The 20,375-nt window shown below is 49.0% G+C and overlaps 1 protein-coding gene across 1 annotated transcript; it reads left to right on the top strand.

The window, feature by feature from the left end:
• The first annotated feature begins 1,820 nt into the window (after nucleotides 1-1,820).
• Nucleotides 1,821-12,947, top strand: LOC133355643 (myosin light chain 3, skeletal muscle isoform-like). The gene is made up of 6 exons (XM_061573014.1): nucleotides 1,821-2,015; nucleotides 3,944-3,971; nucleotides 8,609-8,752; nucleotides 10,322-10,495; nucleotides 12,361-12,438; nucleotides 12,907-12,947. The coding sequence occupies exons 1-6, from the start codon at nucleotides 1,905-1,907 to the stop codon at nucleotides 12,933-12,935; spliced, it is 564 nt and encodes a 187-aa protein (XP_061428998.1). The 5' UTR covers nucleotides 1,821-1,904; the 3' UTR covers nucleotides 12,936-12,947.
• Nucleotides 12,948-20,375: the final 7,428 nt, after the last annotated feature.

The following is a 20,375-nucleotide window of genomic DNA, read 5'->3' as shown; positions in this document are numbered from 1 at the left end:
ACCCCCAGCGCCCCCCACTCCACAACTCGCATATCACCCCAGTCGCCCCCTTACACCCCTACCCCCTCGGCACCCCCCACGCACCCCGCACTCCCACGAACCGCCAACCCCCACGGCACCCCCCACTCCCACGCACTCCCACGCACACCCCACCCCACGCACCCCCCCCCCACGCACCCCCCACCCTCACTTTCCCTCGGTCGTCCCCCCCCCCCCCCACGTATCCCTCACCGGGCGCCCCCCACCCCCAGGTACCAGCCACCCGCCCCCTCGCACCTGCGTGCTGTCAGCCAGCCAGCAAAACTGTTGTTGTTGTTGCTAATATGGTACGACAGTGGCAACTTTCACGAGCGCCCACAAAGTGAAGTTATTGTCAACCGGCAGGTGATCATCCTTGGCAGCGGAAGGGGGCAGCCAGAACGTGACCATCAACTTTGCGACGCAACTCTCCGCCCAGTGGCGCAAATCGAAAAGCGACCAGACAACACCTGCGATAGATTTCGCAGTTACGCTCCGTGAAAATCTCCTTAATGTTATTTTTTTAATGAGCAAAGAATGTGCCTCCTTCACACATCAGTCGCTCAACATACAATGTAACAGTAGTTTAAAAAAGTAATATTGCCAACATTTTGGGACATGTTTATTAACATCATATTTCAATATTATGAAAGAGGAGTCGAATTGTCTGCATATTTAGTAAGTACAAAAAGAAAATGTATACGGATAATTTAGAGAAAGGCAAGTAACATTTCTCGGGCATGTAATGAGAAAACAAGAGACTCAATATAAAGTTTTGACTGGGGAAATTATCGGAACAAGAAGTCAGGGAAAACCGCAAATTCAGTTGGAGAAGCAATTGAAGCAATCTGATGCAACTGGGAGGAGTCTCCGATGTCGACTTCTTGGGTAAATGTCACGGACAGAGCTCAATGGGAGAAGGGCACGATGGCCACTGCCATTGAGAAAGGACACGTGGCTCATAGACATATTCTCTTGGAACTTGCAATCTCCACAGCGGCGCTTACGTCACAATGCTAGAATGCAAATAAAGTAAAATATTAAAGTAATGTTTGACCACTTTAAATCTTCAGATTTACCTTGAACATGAGATACTAGAACACACACTTCAGATCTAGATTTGAAGTTGTCTTGACTGCAGGGATCCATACTCTTTGCTTCTTTCGGTAAAGTCACGTAGGTGTACAATACAATAAATAAAATCACGACGTTTCGGGCGCAACACAAGCGTCCGTCATCAGGTGCTGTGGTTGTCCCACCCGATGACGGACGATTGTGTTGCGCCCGAAACGTCGTGATTTAATTTATTGTATTGTACACCTACGTGACTTGACCGAAAGAACCAAAGGGTACACACATCATAGTCAACGTTTCTCTAGTGTTTTTTGTGTGTTCAGTTTGCCGTCCTTCTCCCGCACATCCGATGAGCTCGGTGCGAAGCAAGTCCAACACACAGAGCGCGCACAAACAAGTGGCCTTCACTCATTTTCAGAGGGGGGGTGGGGCACGTTCGCCGATAAGACATCATCAGCGTGAGGGCCGCCACACATTTAAAACCCTGGGGGGGGGGGGGGTGTCACGTGTTGTGTATTGTTGGGGGGGGCGGTGCCCCCCGTGGTTGGCCTTACAATGAAGGACACTGAGCCAGGGTGGTGATGGTGTCAATCACGGGGGGGTTGACACACTCACCCCCCTTCGCTCACTGCGTCGGTGTCGTAATAAAACAATGAACACGCGCAGCGGGTTCACGGCCTCGCTCCGCCCAGCCCCCCCCCCCGCCCGCAGAGGACCCCTATAAGACTCCGGGACTTTTCGCTCGCTCCGCCACCTTCTTGCCGCGGCACCAAAGGAGGGTCCCAGGACATCGAGAAGACAGACAGAGAGAGATGGCACCGAAGCCTCCGGCTAAGAAAGCGGCCGAGCCCGCCGCCGCCGCTCCCAAGCCTCCTCCCCCCGAGCCGCCCAAGGAGCCCGGCTTCGACCCCACCACGGTCAAGGTAGCCAGCAGCACACACACACACAGCGCACACACACACAGCGCACACACACACAGCACACACACAGCAGCACACACACACAGAAGCAGCAGCACACACAGAAGCAGCAGCACACAGCAGCACACACAGCACACACAGAAGCAGCAGCAGCGCACACACAGTACACACACAGCACACACACACAGCAACACACAGCACACACACAAAAACAGCAGCAGCACATACACACATAGCACACACACACACAGCAGCACACAGCACACACAGAAGCAGCAGCACACACACACAGCAGCACACAGCAGCACACACACAACACACATACACAGCACACACACACAGCAGCACACACACAGAAACAGCAGCAGCACACACAAAGCAACACACAGCAGCACACACATAGCAGCACACACACACAGCACACACACACACACAGCACACACACACAGAAGCAGCAGCACCGCACACAAGCAGCGGCAGCACACACATAGAAGCAGCACACACACAGTAGCAGAAGCACACACACACAAACACGTTCCACACGGGTCATCATCACCCAGCACCTCCTCCTGTGCCACGGCTGTCGAGGCACTTGGCCAGGAGTCGCGCAGCTCCAAAACAATAACAAGAGGAGACATTTGTTTTTATTATCTCGAATTCCGTTCAATGAAAACCACCTAAATATTTCAAGAGCGGCAAAACGTGTGACCCCGTCACCAGGCCAATGAAGACTCGGCGCGATCTGTTGACCCCGATGTCATCGTCTTGTACAGCAATTATCATATTTTAGTCTGTGACGGAGTGTAGAAATGTTCGAATGAAGGACGCTTCTGTGATCTCTCCATGGAAGGTTCCGCGTAAACATTAATACATAAACGCGTTGCTTTAGTGAGATGTCAGAAATCGATCAACCACGTGAGCTACTCAGGTGAACGTCACGTGATGGTCACAGGTGAATGTCACGTGAGCGACTCAGGTGAATGTCACGTGACGGTCTCAGGTGAATGTCACGTGACGGTCTCAGGTGAACGTCACGTGATGGTCTCAGGTGAACGTCACGTGATGGTCTCAGGTGAACGTCACGTGATGGTCTCAGGTGAACGTCACGTGATGGTCTCAGGTGAATGTCACGTGACGGTCTCAGGTGAACGTCACGTGATGGTCTCAGGTGAACGTCACGTGATGGTGTCAGGTGAACGTCACGTGATGGTCTCAGGTGAACGTCACGTGATGGTCTCAGGTGAACGTCACGTGATGGTCTCAGGTGAACGTCACGTGATGGTCTCAGGTGAATGTCACGTGATGGTCTCAGGTGAACGTCACGTGATGGTCTCAGGTGAATGTCACGTGATGGTCTCAGGTGAACGTCACGTGATGGTCTCAGGTGAACGTCACGTGATGGTCTCAGGTGAACGTCACGTGATGGTCTCAGGTGAACGTCACGTGATGGTCTCAGGTGAACGTCACGTGATGGTCTCAGGTGAATGTCACGTGATGGTCTCAGGTGAACGTCACGTGATGGTGTCAGGTGAATGTCACGTGATGGTCTCAGGTGAACGTCACGTGATGGTCTCCGCAGCTTCTTGTCGTCCAGGTGCTGCTGCTGACATTAACGTCACGCGTGATGATCACCGCACTGGGGTCATTTAAAGCGGTTGAAATTCAATGAGTACGGGAATACATTGTCCATGGATTTAGGTCACGGATATTTTACCAGTTCCGTGAAATGGATAATGATGTTGACATGGTTTATATTACTTAAATGTGTGTTTTATAATAACCGTATATTTATACTATATTACAATATTAAAGATGTGATTTAGAAACTCAAGAGTTGACGGAAGCAACGTTTTAAATGTTCACACTGACTGTATTGTAAAGCGATGTAAAGTGCCTTTTTAACAATGAATTATTTTCATTAACATTTCCAGGTCGAGTTTTCACCAGACCAGATCGAGGGTGAGTGTAAACAAATAATCCGGTGGTTCTTGGGTGGATTTCTAACATCCCGTGTCAACCATCACTTTGAATAACGCATTCACATTGACCCCGCTGTGTTAGCAGTCAGCGGCTCTGTAAGCGTCCCCCTGCTGCAACCAGGCCTACCCCAACCCCTATCACTACCTCGACCACTACCACTACCCTAACTACTATCACTACCCAAAACCTCTATCACTACCCCAACCTCTATCAATACCTCAACCTCTATCACTACCCCTATCACTACCCCAACCTCTGTCACTACCCCAACCCCTATCACTACCTCAACCCCTATCACTACCCCAACCCCTATCACTACCCCTAATACCCCAACCTCTCCTTAACCTCTCCCACCTGTTCTCTTGTTATCCTGAACTACACCACCACTATTAATAAGCCCACTCTTCATCTCAGCTGCAATCATCTTATTTACAATTTTATATTTGTTAATCTATAAAAGAGTAGGGCACACTGTCACAATATTGCCAACATTTTGAGATGTTTAAATGTAATTAATATCGCTTATTTAACTCAAGCACAGACAAGAGATGAGTAACATAAATGTGTCACGGATAGCAGCAGGGTACAAAGAGGCAACTGGTAAGAATAATTAGAGAAGTGTCAAGTTATATGTCTCGGACATGGAATGAGAAAACAAGAGACTGAAAACACAATTATGGTTTTGATTGGGAAATTATCGGTACCACAAGAAGTTGGAAAAGACAGCTCATTAAGTTACAAAAGCAATTTTAACAACTGGATGCAACTGGTATGAGGATCTATGGGATAGTTGTTCAGTAAATATCATGGACAGAGTTAAATGGAAGCAAGGCAATGCATGCTGACGTCTTGAAGAAAGGGCAATACTCGCATAGAGAGAGAGGTTGAACTCAGGCAATTGAGACCGGGTAGCTTTTGTAACAAATGCTGAAGAAAACATGCAAAGAGAGTTTACTGAGAATACCAACACGGGGTGGAAATCAGTACAAGAACAAAACATATAGCGCACATAAAAGGTGAAATTAAAGAAAGTCCCTTAAACATTACACAACGTGAAAATGTCAAGTGTTTACTGCAATATCAAGAACATGACATCACAGCAGCATTGGCTCTCGGTGTTGTATATGTCTCAAATAAAACGGAGGTACGTTGGTGAGACACCGTTGAGGCATGCGGTAAAGCTGCAGCCCTGCAATTGCGCGCCCTGCGTCACCGCTGGCGGAAAGGGCCCCGCTGCAGGGAGGCCTCTGGAGAGAGAGCGAGAGCTTCTCCAGAGGAGGGGCATGTTTTTGGCGGGTCAGACAGACGTCTTGGAAAGAAGAAGTTGGAGTTAGTGTGGCCCGCACTTTCACCCCACCGCAACGGACGCGCCAGTTGAGCGCGGGGCGCACCGATTGTGTCAGTGGCCGGGCGGGCGGATTAAAATTAAATTCTAAACCGCTGTGGGCAACTGCCGCGTCTGGGGATCGAATGGAGCCGGCCAACCCACTTGGATTGTGTGTCTCTGCAGCTGTCCGCCGCCAACTTAGGCCGCTGACGCGACACCGGCATGTCCGTGTGTAACACTGTGTAACAACAAAGATGGTTTTGTTCCTGGGTAGTAAGTGTTATTTTCTAATTGCTTATGCCTCAAAAGTATAAAAAATGGCTATTATTCCACACAAACTTTGCTTTTGTGACCAGGACAGATATATTTTAAATGTACCTATTTTCAATGAGAAAGCGTGTGCATTTGTGTCAATTATGGACTCAGACTATTGTCCTATCTTCTCATAGAGTCCCTGGCACGTAATAATATGCTACACAGTGGCAGTGGGGGTCGCAAAATGCCGATTTATTCCTAATAAACCCCAATGATCTGATCGAAATTAGGGATTTCGATCGGATCATTGCGGGGGCACGTGCCACCCCCACCCCACTGGCTCCGCCAGTACCTATTTTCAATGAGACAACGGGCGAATTTGTGTCATTCCTTCACATAAAGTCCTGGTCACAAAAGCAAAGTTTGTGGGGAATAATAGCCATTTTCTATACTTTTGAGGCATTAGCAATAACAAAATAACACTACAAAGGAACAAAAATCCTGTTACATAGTGTAATTTAGCACGTCGATAATGCTGCAGCTCAATCAAACCAAAATCATTGGCAGCGCTCGCTGTTTTGCCGTCTCGCTCCCACACACGACACTCACTCAACGTCCACCCCCGCTCGAGCGATTCAATTAGCGGATAATAAAATTGTCGACGGTTGGACGGGCAGATTGTGGCGAAAACAAGCAAACAATAGAAATAACATCCGGCAGCCGCAGTCGCGGTGTGTCGCTTACACGCGCGATGGAGCCGCAGCCAATCGCGACCGTCAGAGTTAAAGATCCAGGGGCATCATAGACAACTCCCACAATCACAGGGAGAAACTTCGCAACAGCCGCCGCCAGCCAGCCAGACAACTGCTTAATCTAATTTTAAGGGTGAGTGTCAGGGCCCCGCTGAATGTATCCGTGATTAAGTCGCCAGCAGGCGCACCGAGGGACCGCAAATGTGCCAACACCGGACCCACTCCCCCATCACCTGCTCCCTCCTCCCTCTCGCTTCGTTGGACTGCCCCACCACCACCACCGTCGCCTGCTCAGTGCCCCACGTGGTGGTGGTAGTGGCTCTTGTTGTAACGTTCCAGTCGTGAGTTGTCTGCACGGGTTCCTCCTCAATATCTCGCTCTCTCCACGCCAAACGTGACGTCGCGAAAGAATACAAACTCGATGCAATCGTCAATAAACACTGTCTGTGCCCTTAAATAATAATGATAATAATGTAATAGGCGACGTTTCGTGTGATGACCCTTCTCTGGTAGCACGTAGCACCGTTTTATGGAGCAGATTAAGAATTTGTATCTAAGAGTTGTGCTGCTCTTCATGCAGCCACGTGAGAAGGGTGCACGCAACATGAAACATGCGCGGACACAGGCAGTGACAGACGAGTTTCCAAAGAAGGATCAAACTAAACTTCACTCTTTTTTTTTCTTTACCCGATAAGGCCCCACCGAGCTATGTAGCTGTTTTTCAGAAGCGACCACTGGCCATCACGAATGATAGCTCAACGAAGCGACTTCTTATCGTGTGGAAATGTATAGCAGCCAAATACTCTTGATTTGAAGCTTTCGTGACTGCAGGAATCCATACTCTTTTGTTCAATCGATAAAGTCACGTAGGTAGAAAATAAAATAATTTCCACCTACGTGACTTTACCGAATGAACCAAAGAGTACAGCCAAATACTCTGAAAGCATATTTTCTAAATTTGGAGGGAAACCCCGCAGGACCCGGAGGAAAATGCACTCGACCACGGGGAGAAAGAGACATGCAAACAGCAAATATACAGGGTCGGGAAGCCACAACCTCCTGTACACCAGCCGAGGTAGTTAACATCTAGTCACCGTGACACCCTGTGTGGCGCCGCCCTCTGGAGCTATCCCCCGCAGCCCCTCCCCTCGGTTCCCATATATTCTTTCACATTTTTACGGTGGAACAGATATCGAACAAAAATCTATCGTTTTATTTTATACTGTATGCAGTGTTCACTGCGGATATATTTACTGTCCTTGCGATTGCACATCCAGCAGTGGAGTGATCTTAAATGGACATGTAGAGAGCAGTGCACTATTATTAGTGTAAGGACATTCATGGACAAAGAGATCAACTTAAGTTAAAAGAGGTTTCATTACTCTCAGAGGGCATGGGCAAATATAACTGCTCAACGTCACTTCCATTGATAGATCACGGGCCGTTATACAACATTCAGACTGTGCATGCCATCAAATTTCAAGTTTAACGTCACCAAACTTGTTTGCACATCACGTGAACACATAATTGCACATTGTGTTACATTATTAATGTAAAAAAATTACGTGTTTAGAAGGAATATCTTCAGCGGAGGTAAAAAAAATACATCACTTCTTCCAAAATACAATGCGAAAGTCTTTATGCATTTCAAATCAATGTAGATCTGGTTCCCGTAAATCACGTAACCTTTGTGTGAACAACCTCACTCTGAATCCCTCCTCTCTCATCTGTCTTTGCTATCTAAATCTGCTCAAGCCTCCCGTGAATCACGTGACTTGTGTGTGGCCACTCCCACCCTGAATCCCTTCCCTCTCCCCGCCCCCTTTGAAAACACACGCTGCTGCTCTGTGAAGCTCACTTCTGCACGCTCCTTCCTCTCTCCCTCTCTTACCCCCCCCCCCCGCTCATCATCATCACCCTCTCATCCCCGACATCTTGGCCCGTTCATTCCTTCTCACGCTCCTTCCCCTCCTGCCCGCTGCTCTTTCTGTCTTCCTGCTGCTCATCTTGAGCCGTGCCCTCTTTGCCCGTCTAGGGGACTTCCATCCTGCTATCCCTTCCCTTTCCCGGTCACCTCGCCCGCCTAACTGCTCCCCTTTTGCGCAGCTGGCTCAACTCCTCTTGCCGTGGTGTGCCACGGGTAAAAAATTCGTGTACGCTTTACATATATACCGTAGTACAGTAGTTACATTGTTGCTGTGTAAACAGATGGACTACTTCAGCTTTAACAACGACGCAATTCGGAATACACGTTGTGATTCTAATCTCTTTCCCACATGCAGAGTTTAAGGAAGCCTTCGCCCTGTTTGACCGCACGGGCGACGTCAAGATCACGTACTCCCAGTGTGGCGATGTCATGCGAGCCCTTGGCCAGAACCCGACCAACGCAGAGGTCCTGAAAGTGCTCAACAAGCCCAAGCCAGAGGGTGAGGGGACCACAGCACCTACCATCGCCGCCACCACCACCGATGGTTGGCTTTGCTCTAAAACGCGGTGGCACCTGTTTGTCTATGCCACGTGTCGTCCGTTTCCTTATTCGGCACCTCACTCACTTGCGTCGTCGAAGATGATCGCACTCAGGACGGTCTGATGGCAATACAACTCTTTAATAATCACGAAAAAAACCTGGAAACAACCAAAACAACACAGCTCACACCATAGCTCCACCCTCACTGTTCAAAACGGCAGGAAGAAAATGGCTCCATCTCTTTTACCATGACGCCCAAATGTTAGTTGTCTACACCTGTTTGAAATATAGAACTCCTCTTATCCTTGACCCGATTACCCGCTACTTCTATTAACAGCGCATATTGTAGGGTCCACGGCCCTATACATTCCTATGCTTTGTTATCGGCAATGTGAGGGTTGCTCTTTTCTATTAACACTGGGGAAAGAGGAGTTTGCCTTCGTTGACTCACCCATGCAATTCCCTCAATAGTATCGGGCACTAATGCGGACTTTGAGACGTGCTTCATCGGCAATAGAAAGATGGACAAATAACTCGATCCGGATATACAGCGAGTCTTAACGAGATTTAGAATGTATTAACTATGCCTTGAGACACTTTGTCCAAGGACACGAATCAAACAGTGGCGGATAATAACTTCTCACATCTACGCAGCAGCATCGCGCGCTAACAACTTCAAAACACCGCGTACCACACCATAGCGCCCTCCACACGTCGGCAAAGCACAGAACATCAAGTCCTGCCGACTCCGGTCAAAGCCAGACTTTGTGGCGCCTCTGCTTCCGGAGATGGGGGCTTTGGAGGGATTTTCCCCCCATAACCACTCACGCCCTTTTATCTCATGTAACACCGACCACCTCGGCTCACCCCGGTGCGACAGCGCTCGTCCACACCGTTACATGCAACTTTTCCCATCAGTCCATGCGAAACGGCGTCCGATTAACCCACAATTTGTTTGTGCGCGAGTTGAGCCACTTGGCAAATTCATACAGTTGCTCGCGGATTATCAGCAGATATTACCTCGCGTCACAACTCCCATTGTCAACAGGTGTTTTTTGCGGATATTCGGAGTTCAGAAACGGAAATCTTCATATTATCGGCAATCATCCACAGAATGTTTTCTCACGGATAAATGGAATAAATTCTCGGATAACCCAGTGGATAAGAGAGTCTGCGATATTGGCCCCTACATCACAACGGATCAGAGTTCTCACGCATAGCTCTCGAAAGAATCCCAAAATAATTCGCAATACAATCTCTGTGTGGTATTAGTGCATTACCTCAAATTGCAATAGCTCAGCCATGTTGTACGAATATACCAATTCTAAGACAAGACGGAGTAAGTGGATTGTACATTTGAATAAAGGGCAGGGGGAGCTCGCACCGTTACCATTGTGACGTTAATTCGTCGTGTAACGAGAGGCTTCTAAACGTTCAACGGTGGCATGCGTCAATTTCCAGTCAGTTTTCCAGCGCATGAAAAGTACCGACTCCCCACTGTCCGCCCCCCACCGATGCTGCGTTGCAGAGATGCTGATTAAGGACATGGACTTTGAGACCTTCTTGCCCACGCTGCAACACGTTGCCAACTCCAAGGACCGCGGCACTCTGGAAGACTTTGTGGAGGGCCTGCGCGTGTTCGACAAGGAGGGCAACGGCACCGTGATGGGCGCTGAGCTTCGTCACGTCCTTGCGACGCTTGGTGAGAGGAGCGAGTAGCCACCATTGCCGTCGGCAATAGACGTGGCGAGATGTTAACTACCTTCGCTTGGTATGCTGGAGGTCGTGAGTTCGACCCTGGCGACTATATATTTGGAGTTTGCGTGTTCTCTCCGTGGCCGCGTGGATTTTTTTTCGGGTCCTCCGGTTTTTCCTTTTCATTTAGAATCAACATCACGCATTTAGATTATTTGCTGCGATACATTTCCACATGATAAGCCACTTTGTTGAGCTTTCATGTGTGGCCAGGTCGCTGCTGAAAAATAGCTATATAGCTCAGTGGGCTTTACCTGGTCAAATAAAAATAGTACAGTCGTAGGTTTTTGGGTTAGATCGCGTAAGTATAAATGTGTCGTTAAACCCGGCACCGACCGACGCAGCCAATTCGTAAGGTTTGTCACGTAAACAAAAAGGTGACAATTAGTCACTACTTCAGTTCACAATGGTGTGTTGGAGAGTAAACACACAACATTTACAATTCGAATACTGTGATGTTTCGCCGATGATTGCAACCAGCTTCATCAGGCGATTAGACAGAAATGTGATAAAGTTCCCCTGTTTCGGTTATAAATAGAGCAACGGTGATGTCATCGCTGTGAGCCGATCCGGTGCGAAGACCAAGCGGGGTTAATATTATCATATAAATTACAATGGATCATGTTAATCTGAAATATGCAGTACCTGTTATGAGTTTGGTTATGCACATTTAAGTAACATACAGTGGAATGCTTTTATGTTCAGTTTGTTGTACAAACATTATGTTAACCTGAGAATATACAGAGAATATACAGTAGCTACTATTGGTTTCTCACAGTTAATCAACATAGAGTGGAATACTTTTACGTTTTTCTGAGAATATAGTGCACTGCACCATGAATCCAGCGACTCGGGTTCAGTTCCCACTCACGGTCGACACCAGTGGCAATTACCTGAACCGGTCCTGGGCTTCCCCTAGGTCGACTCAGCCTCAAATGAGTACCTGGTGCGGTGTGTAAATATCACCACTAGGGAGGCAAAGGCGGCCAGGCGTGGTGTTGGCCACCCACCCTCGTCGTGTGCTGTGCCGGCCTTAATCGTAATTTAAAAGTATAAAGCTCCCTTTAACAATCATTCTCAGGGCGCTTCATAGGTGCTCGCTAACAGCACGTGCTCTAACAATATGATAAAGTGTATACGGGGATCTTTGTTTACCCGTGCACAGGATGTGCATGTTTGTGTCATTAGTATTACAAATTGGGGGGTGTCGTGTAATTACGTTTTCAATGAGAGGTCTAAATCTGCAGTGGAATCCAATGAGTGAGCAATGCAGAATCTGAGAAAGTGGTGAGCCATTGACTGTACATTTAAAAGACTGAATGAGTCTCATTTGCAATAGTGACCTGGATCCCCAACATGACAAAGACAAAATAAAATTCGGCAATGAAGCAAAGCAATCAGAACAAAAGCAAATACTGTACAACAAACCCACCGCATCACATGAGGAATCAAAGTTATTGCACAAACATTAATGAAGTTAAATAAAAGCTGAAAACAAATTTCCCTGCAGCAAAAAATAGGCTCTAAGCAGATCACCTGCAGATTGATAACAATTTTTTTTCAAAAACTCAGCTACCGAAGCGCTAAATATTAACAAGGATACAGACTATCGGTTTAACTATAGTCCCTGATATGTAAACAAATACCGCACGGATATTTGTCAAACACAATTGCAGGGCGAAGTTCTAAAGAATGGACGGTGTCGCGTCAAATTGTGATTTCTATGGGAAGACATCGGGACGATGAGTTCCAACGTCCCGTGGTATGGGGCATGAAGGATATTTGAGTGACACGTGCGGATTGGGTGTGCAGGGGAGAAGATGACTGAGGATGAAGTGGAACAGCTGATGTCTGGACAGGAGGACAGCAATGGAGACATCAACTATGAAGGTAAGCCTACTTCCCTTCCCATCGCCAACCAATTGCCCTTTACTTGTCAAACGCTGCCGTTCGGAACACAGCAGAAGTGCGCATCGATGAATTCGCACGGATAAAGTATGCGTTGCTGTTGCCTGTGAAGGCACGGTAGCTTTGTTGTCGTGGACACGGTGGACCAGATGTCTTGTGACCTAGATTTAATTTTCTAAAACGTAATATATATTTTTAAGAAAGGGTTATTTCAAACATAAATGATCGTGCAAATGGGAAAAAATGCTCGGGATCAATTAATTGAGTGACAAGACATCTGGACCACCACCCATATCGTCACATTTATATTTACGTGATCTAACCCCAAAAGAAACTCTGTTATGGAAAGTATTTCACGATTACATTTGTATTCATTGATACATTTATACGGTAAGTTGTTAGTTATTATGCCGACGCCTTGATTTTTCTTCCGTGTATCTGCGATTGCAGCGTTCATCAAGCATATCATGGCGGGCTGAGGGCTGCCTCAGGTGAGCGAATGTCTCCTTTGTCAGCTGTGCCAAAGAACACCGCACTCTACCGTACTGTGCATGAAACAATACAAAATGATACAAAAAATGTACGCTTCGTGGGAGGACAGTTTCCTCTCGTGAATTACGTGTTTTGTTTTTCTCTTCCAGAAACCATTCACCTTGACTGACAGACACCCCCCACCAATTTTGAAACGGCAAATGAGCAAAGAAAAAACCTCCACCAAATGTCAAAATTTGTGTCGTTTATGTGACGATAAAATGTTCTTCCATTGTAATAAATTATCTTTAAAAAAACGTTCAAGATCCTCTTTTATAAAGTACTAATGTCATGTCTGAGCAAATTACGTTAAAGACAATGTGCACCAGCAGAGTATGACGCTGTAGAAGTTGACACGAAGGGAGAAACTTACATCCTGGGCGGCCGACCCTGGTTAGCGCTGCGGGTGTGTTAATCGCCAAAAAAAAATACAGTACATGCCGTTTGCCTCACAGTGGCTGTTCAATAACCAATGATGTCATTTGCAAGAGCAGGCCATCGTGCGCCGGTGTCAGGGTCCAAATATGGCAAATTCGAAAAATAATATGCGAACTCAATTGGGATCACGCAGCAGGGTTCGTCGTTGCAAGGCCACCACGGGCCACTGGCGGCCCCTGGTGGCCTCCAGTGCGGCCCCTGGTGGCCCCTGGTGGCCCCTGGTGGCCCCTGGCGGCCCCTGGTTGCCCCTGGTGGCCCCTGGTGGCCCCTGGTGGCCTCCAGTGCGGCCCCTGGTGGCCCCTGGTGGCCCCTGGTGGCCTCCAGTGCGGCCCCTGGTGGCCCCTGGTGGCCTCCAGTGCGGCCCCTGACGTGTGGCCCCCGATAATACACAAATTGTGAAAACACCCCCCATCATCATCATCGCGCTGCTGTCAAACCCCCAATGGTTTCAATGTGTGGCGGCCCTTACACTGATGATGTCTTATTGGCGGAATTGGGCCTCCCTCTGAAAAATCGTGAAGAACACTGATTTACAGCATTCATCTCTCCCTGCCTGTATGCAGGCCAGGTGCTGTTTTTTCCTTGTGCCCACAGAGACAGCTGCCACTAAGGGTGCCCTTTCAGATGTGTTGAGATGACGACATGTAACGTAGGTCGCTCTGAGATGCCCTGGCGTACAGCGCACTCGTTCTGTTAAAAAGAAATCGTTAACACAAATTAAATTAATACTGTAACTATATGTAATAATCATTAATAAGCACGAACTAGTGCTTCCTCCATTTGTTTTTAATTCAGTGACAATTTATATTCAAATTTTCTAATAAAAAATATATTTCATATAGTGTCATGTACATTTCATCTCAAAATGTTGAACATCAAAAGTCACCTAAACTTAAAAAAATGGTACGAGAATACCACAGAGAATCAAACCAAGTGTAAAAACGCGTTTCGTGTTTACGCAGGGAGGGCGAGAGTATAAATTTAAGCTCCTCACATTGGCAAAAATCCAGTGAATAATAACAACAACAACAATAGTTCTATCCCACACAGCGTCATCCATGCAAACAGCGCCCAGAATGCTGAACATCGCGATGCCACAGCACACATCAACCATAGGCAGCAGCAGCAGCAAACAAGAAAGTGTTTAATTGTGACTTGGCGACTGAAAGGGAGCTGATGTGACGTACGCTCACACATTTTTGATCTTTGGTGTGACCAGCAACTGGAGATGTTTTCTCCCTCGCCTGGTATGCAGGGGGTCGTGGGCTCGGTTGCAACCCTGACACCTGCTGTATATTTTGAGATTCTATGTCCTCCCCATAATCGTGTGGATTTGTATCCGGGATCTCCAGTTTTTCCTTCCACATTTAGAATTGACGTGCGTTTTGAGTATTTGGCTGCTATACATTTCCACATGATAAGCCACTTCCTTGAGCTCTCATTTGTGGACAGGTCGCTTCTGAAAAAGAGCTGTATAGCTCAGTGGGTCTTACTTGGTAAAATAAAAATAGCGGAACTCCACTACGTAAAACGGAAACAATGATGCGAGTCCCTTCCTCTGCCTTCTCCCGGTTTCGTCAGCCGTGTGTGTTGTATTTACTCTATGTATGTTTAACTTCTTTCCCACCGTACGTAGCAAACGGTGGCGGATCGGAGGTGACGGTGGGGGGGGGGGTAAACAACAAACTTAACACAACAGGAAGTGGTTGTAAACAAATTAGTTTTCATCAGTACGTCGGGGCAACGACGTCACGAGCCGTCCTCCTAAATCCCATGCGGCCTGGGGACTATAAAAACAGCGCAGCTGTTGTTGTGTTCACGCCACGTGGATCATCGCAGCCTCTCAACACGCCACACCAACACTGGGAGAAACGCGCGCTAACACTGCAACAACTTCTGATGAACGCGGTTGGCTACATACGGTGGCGAATGAAGAGCAACAAACATCCGTATCCTCCCGACTTCGGCCTACAGCAAATGTCCAGCAAACACCACGACAAAACCCTCGTGTAAAGCAAATGGACGGGGAGTACAGGGAAGCTCCCCCTGAAGGAAAACTTTCCTGCCCAGTGGAGGAGCAGCAGTTGTCTCGCTATCGGCTCCACTGGGATCATTGAAATGTACCTCGAAAAAAAACTGTTACAGATAGTCCATGGGCCAGAGCAGAAATCAATAACCGCCCTCGGTAGCAACACTTTAACAGTGGCGATTCATGTATACGGCCAACACAAGTGCGTTCTTTGGTAACCCCGACTCATTTCAATCGGTTATTGAATAATTCAATTTTATTTCGGTCGTCACAAAGTGATGCCACCTCTAGCGGTACGGACGGGTGAAGTGTCTGACCCTGGCTCATGAGACTTATGCGAGGCAAATGATTACGTGGAAAACGTAAGAACCAAATTTGCCACAAAGCACCGTGGCACCAATAATGCAGGTGGGTCTCGGATTGCGGGCTGCGCAGGTGACACAAAGCTGCCTCAGGTGTGGTGGGAGTCGGGACGGTCGTCCGGATCTCTTTCAAAACTCATCTCAACTTGTAACGCGTCTCGCAGTGCTCGCTCGCTCTCCAAGATAGAGACGGAGCGACTCAGAGGTGCGAGGAAGAACCGCAGACGAGCGGGAAGTTCAGCGGCCACGCGGTGAGTTGGCGCCAACAATTGCCCAAGTTCTATGGTCCTCTATGTATTAAAATGTTTTCAGCCAATTAATTCGCGCTCATACACGTGAGAGTAAACCGGAGCATCCGGAGTAAACACACACGTGCAAGAGAGCAACACTCTATCCCGTACAGAAAGGACAGATGATACTCGTCCACATTATGCTGTACCGCCTTCTCCTGGCAAGCTGGGATAATGGAACATCCTCGACGTTACCACGGGAAGGGATTTCAGAATATTCGCGTGGTCCCCGCCAAACCCTCGCTGCCTCCGCAGTGCTCGATTGCAGGCCGCGTGAATATCACCCACGGCGCGGCTCGCATTTGTGTTGCGGTGTTGGCCTGGATCTCAGCTGGGCATTGTGTGCACTCAGTATTCACCTTGCCACGAGGTCCCCCACTAGGTACGCGCTCCACAACGTCCCGATGTGCCACACAGCACTTCGGCCTCCGAGCTGGGCTCGCTCGAGCTGACCGTGTAATATTGTTGCGCACATGATTTTGCAAAAACAAAGTTTGACATCATCCAAATGTATGGGGCGCCAGACCTCGACAGCTGTAGTCCCACATCTCTGGAAGATTTGAGTGTGAACCCAACGCAAGTTCAGTTATCCTGGTTTCATCACAGCAATGATTTGATTAAATACAATTTCGTGCAACTGTAACCTTGTCCATAGGTTTGTGTTTTTGCGATTGCACTTTAGTTCCGCTCGCTTCTTAAAGGGTAGGCCCTCTGAATTGCAATATTTATGAATGTCAAGGTACCAATTTCTGCAGTTTCTATGGCAACGAGGTTTAGTAAAAAAGCCAGGCACGCGTACAGTGCGGTACAGAGCGGCACATGAGGCAGTCTTACTCTTTTTAGATACACACCTCTTTGGCCGATTAGGTCAATATCAATGCACCTCACTTTGAGATTAAACATTTCATAACGTGACACGTTTGATTCACTTTAGGAGCCGTCCATAAATTACGTCACCTGATTTTGGACGATTTTTGACCCCCACCCCCCACACGGCGTAAAACAAAGTCAGACCCCCCCTCAAATATGACGTCACAAAGCTCTGCCCCCCCCCCCAAAAAAATATAAAACATGCTTCAAATCGCGTTAAACTATTGTCATTGTAGTGCGTATTTAATGTGGCGCTGCACTCTGATGTTGTAGGAGAAAAATTTATTAAAAAGTCTATTTAATTAAGTAGAACGTGTTGTCTCTATTTATTTAAAATTGCGCATTTTGATGTGACGTCACATTTCTCACCCCCCCCCCCCCCCATCGTCACACATCGTCACAAATGTCTGACCCCCACCCCCCCTAGGTGCGTGACGTCATTTATGGACGGCCCCTTATTATCATGGCACTAGTTTACCTAGGAAAGGATATCGGCTTAGAGTACAGATAGTCTTTACCAGATGCTTGTAAGTGAGAGAGATAATTCTGTTGATGTTCCCCAAGCGCCCATCCAAGCGTCAACCCGGTCAGTGCGCAGTACTTGCGACGGTCTCCACCAATAAAATAGTGACGATCAAGACGGCAGTTTCTAACATGAAGGCAACGCGTTCTCCTGGGCTGCCATCTGAGTTTGATCAACCTGGAACCAACGTCCGTGGCAGAGGTGTCGATGTTCATCGCACGGCTGCCAAGTAAGACGTCGCCGCTCGACTACATCCACACGGTCGAAACTCAAATCGTGCTCGGACATTGCTTGCTTGCCGCTGATTGTCCAGCTGGCAAATCTTTCGTTCAGCGAGGGCTGTTTCTCAGAACGGTTTAAAATTGCGCAGGCAACGCCGCTCCTGAAAAAAATCGTCTTGAGCCACAGTGACCCCGCAAACTATCGCCCCATCTTAAACCTGAATGCGATTTCAAAGGTTACAGAGCCCCTGAAGCAATGAGACGGCTCTACTAAAGACATACCTGTCAACCCCTTATCAGTGCCTACCTTATTACAGACCAATTCAGACCTTATACTGGTAGGAACCTCCTGGTTCCACCAGCCAACGTGGGGTTTATTGTGTCCGTCCGTTCGTCGTGCATCCAAAAATGGGAGGGGTGGGGCTGGATGGAGAGGGGAGGGTGGGGAGGGGCTGGGTGGGGATGGTGGGGAGGGGCTGGGTGGGGAGGGTGGGGAGGGGCTGGGTGGGGAGGGTGGAGAGGGGCTGGGTGGGGAGGGTGGGGCTGGGTGGGGGGTGGGAGGGGTGGGGCTGGGTGGGGAGGGGCTGGTCACCCCGTGGTGCCCTTATAAAACTCAACGTTTAACCTACTCACTCCGGCTTGTGCCCGCCCTCACAGTCGGGCATATTTGCGGAATACACCACGCCTCCGTTGACCCTGACCATTAACCGAGCAACCCAACGTTCCTACAAGCTCCCTCCGCTGGAATGTGTTTGGTCACCCCGTGTCCTTATAAATCTCAACGTTCATCCGACAAAGTCCCATCACAAGGGAGAAACACAAACAAAAAGACAAAAACATGTTTTTGCCCGTATTGAAACGGCTGTACGCCATATGGACCTGAAAACTCAATTTCCCCGAACAAAAATACGGGGTAAGCCGTATGAATTGACAGGTCTGTAAATATCACTGATGACCTCTACAAGATCGTGGATGACCAGTGCGCTGTAGAGTTGGTTGGCTTCGATCTCTCAGCCACCTTCGGCACCATCCACCATGGAATACTCATCGGGCAGCTAAGGTCAAGGTTCGGTGTATCGGACACGGCACCGGGGTGGATTGAGTCATACCCGCACGGTCGGTCACAGTCCGACCATGTCGGTACGTGCGACGGGAAAAACCGGAGCACTCGGAAAAAATCCACACCTTACGTGAGTGGGCAGCTGTGATGCCGCCGCCACGAAGCCGCTCGGCGGGCACCCCATCCCCGACCTCGCCACCACCAAGTGACGGAGCCGACCCCGCGTCCCCTCACCTCACCTCACATAAACACACCCACATGCATTTCCCCCCCCCCCCCCCATAGAGCTCCGAGGGGAAGTCACCTGGCCGACCGGTTTTAATCCGAGAAGCCCTTATCGGGATAACTTTCACGGTTTCCGGCGACCAGGGAATTGGACGACCTCCCCCGATGCTACTTCGCGGCGCTGTGACCGGCATTAAGATTGCAAGGTCGCGGCGAGGGGCCACTCGGCCACTGCGGTTGAAACGCACCGCCCCCCCCACACCCACACATGTATCGACGAGGCAGGCAGGGGAGGGACGGGACGGCATGATTAGCATGACAACAGGGGCTCTTGTGCGTAGTCGCTGATGGTTAGGATAATTACGCTCGAGCGCGTAGGCGCCATTATTAGGGAAATTAGGGAAGTTAAAGGGTAAAAGCTGGAATTACGAATAAGCGGAGGTATGCGGAGGTCAGTGCATAAAATCCCATGGCAAGCCTTTGTGATGGACACCGTGACCTAATTGGCATGACAAAGGCATGCACCGGCACAGTCAAGCCGACCACCCATTGTGATGGGGAGGCATGAGAATGGAGCTGATTAGAATATGCGCCGCGCATAAACGCGGGAAGGAGCGACGAGTGCTGGGGGAGGCGGAGCCCTGGGACGGGGAGATAGGATGAAAAGCGAAGGTAGCAAGGTAGAGGGGATCTGACTCCAAGAAGCCAGCGGTCAAGGCGGCTCCCAGCTCTGCCCTCCGGACGTCCGTGCGACGTGTCCAGACGAGCAGCGAGGAAAACCCACGGGACACCGAATACTTCTAACCGTGAGTAAGAAGGTGAAATAGTATCATAAGCCGATAAATAGGGAATAGGTCCAGGGGTAGCAGAATAGGCCAGCCTCGTCGATTCATACTGATTTAGCAATAATTCTCAGGGAGCCGAGAATAAATCACTAATAGCTGATCGTGGCCTCGTGTGATCTCGCTGAGGAGTGTGCACGCATGTGGTGCTGTGTATACAGCGGCTCGCCTCGTGGGAGCGCTGCGCAGAGCGGCGCAAGATAGGGTGTCGCGTTTGGAGTGCGCGTCACTGTGTATAGGTATCCTCGTAGTGAGTGAGTGCGAGCGGAGCGGCGTGTGTGCGCGTACGTTCACTACGTGTCTGATACAGGTGCGCATTGGTAACGTGGTTATTCGGCGTGGAGGCGAGTGCGGCACAGGGCTGTAGACGGGCATACGTATACTCGTAGCGAGTGAGTGCTGCGCGAAGCTGCGTGAGGGGGAGTATGGGGTTTGATTGATGATGCTGTGCGTACGTACGCTCGCAGCGAGGGAGCGCGGCGCGAGGCTGTATGAGTAGGGGGCGTCGCGTTCCAATGCCGGCGAAAC

Source organism: Lethenteron reissneri, chromosome 7, assembly GCF_015708825.2.
Source record: "Lethenteron reissneri isolate LAM-NWPU_2019-01 chromosome 7, ASM1570882v1, whole genome shotgun sequence".
Classification (NCBI taxonomy): Eukaryota; Metazoa; Chordata; class Hyperoartia; order Petromyzontiformes; family Petromyzontidae; genus Lethenteron; species Lethenteron reissneri.
This window is presented reverse-complemented; position numbering and strand designations above follow the sequence as displayed.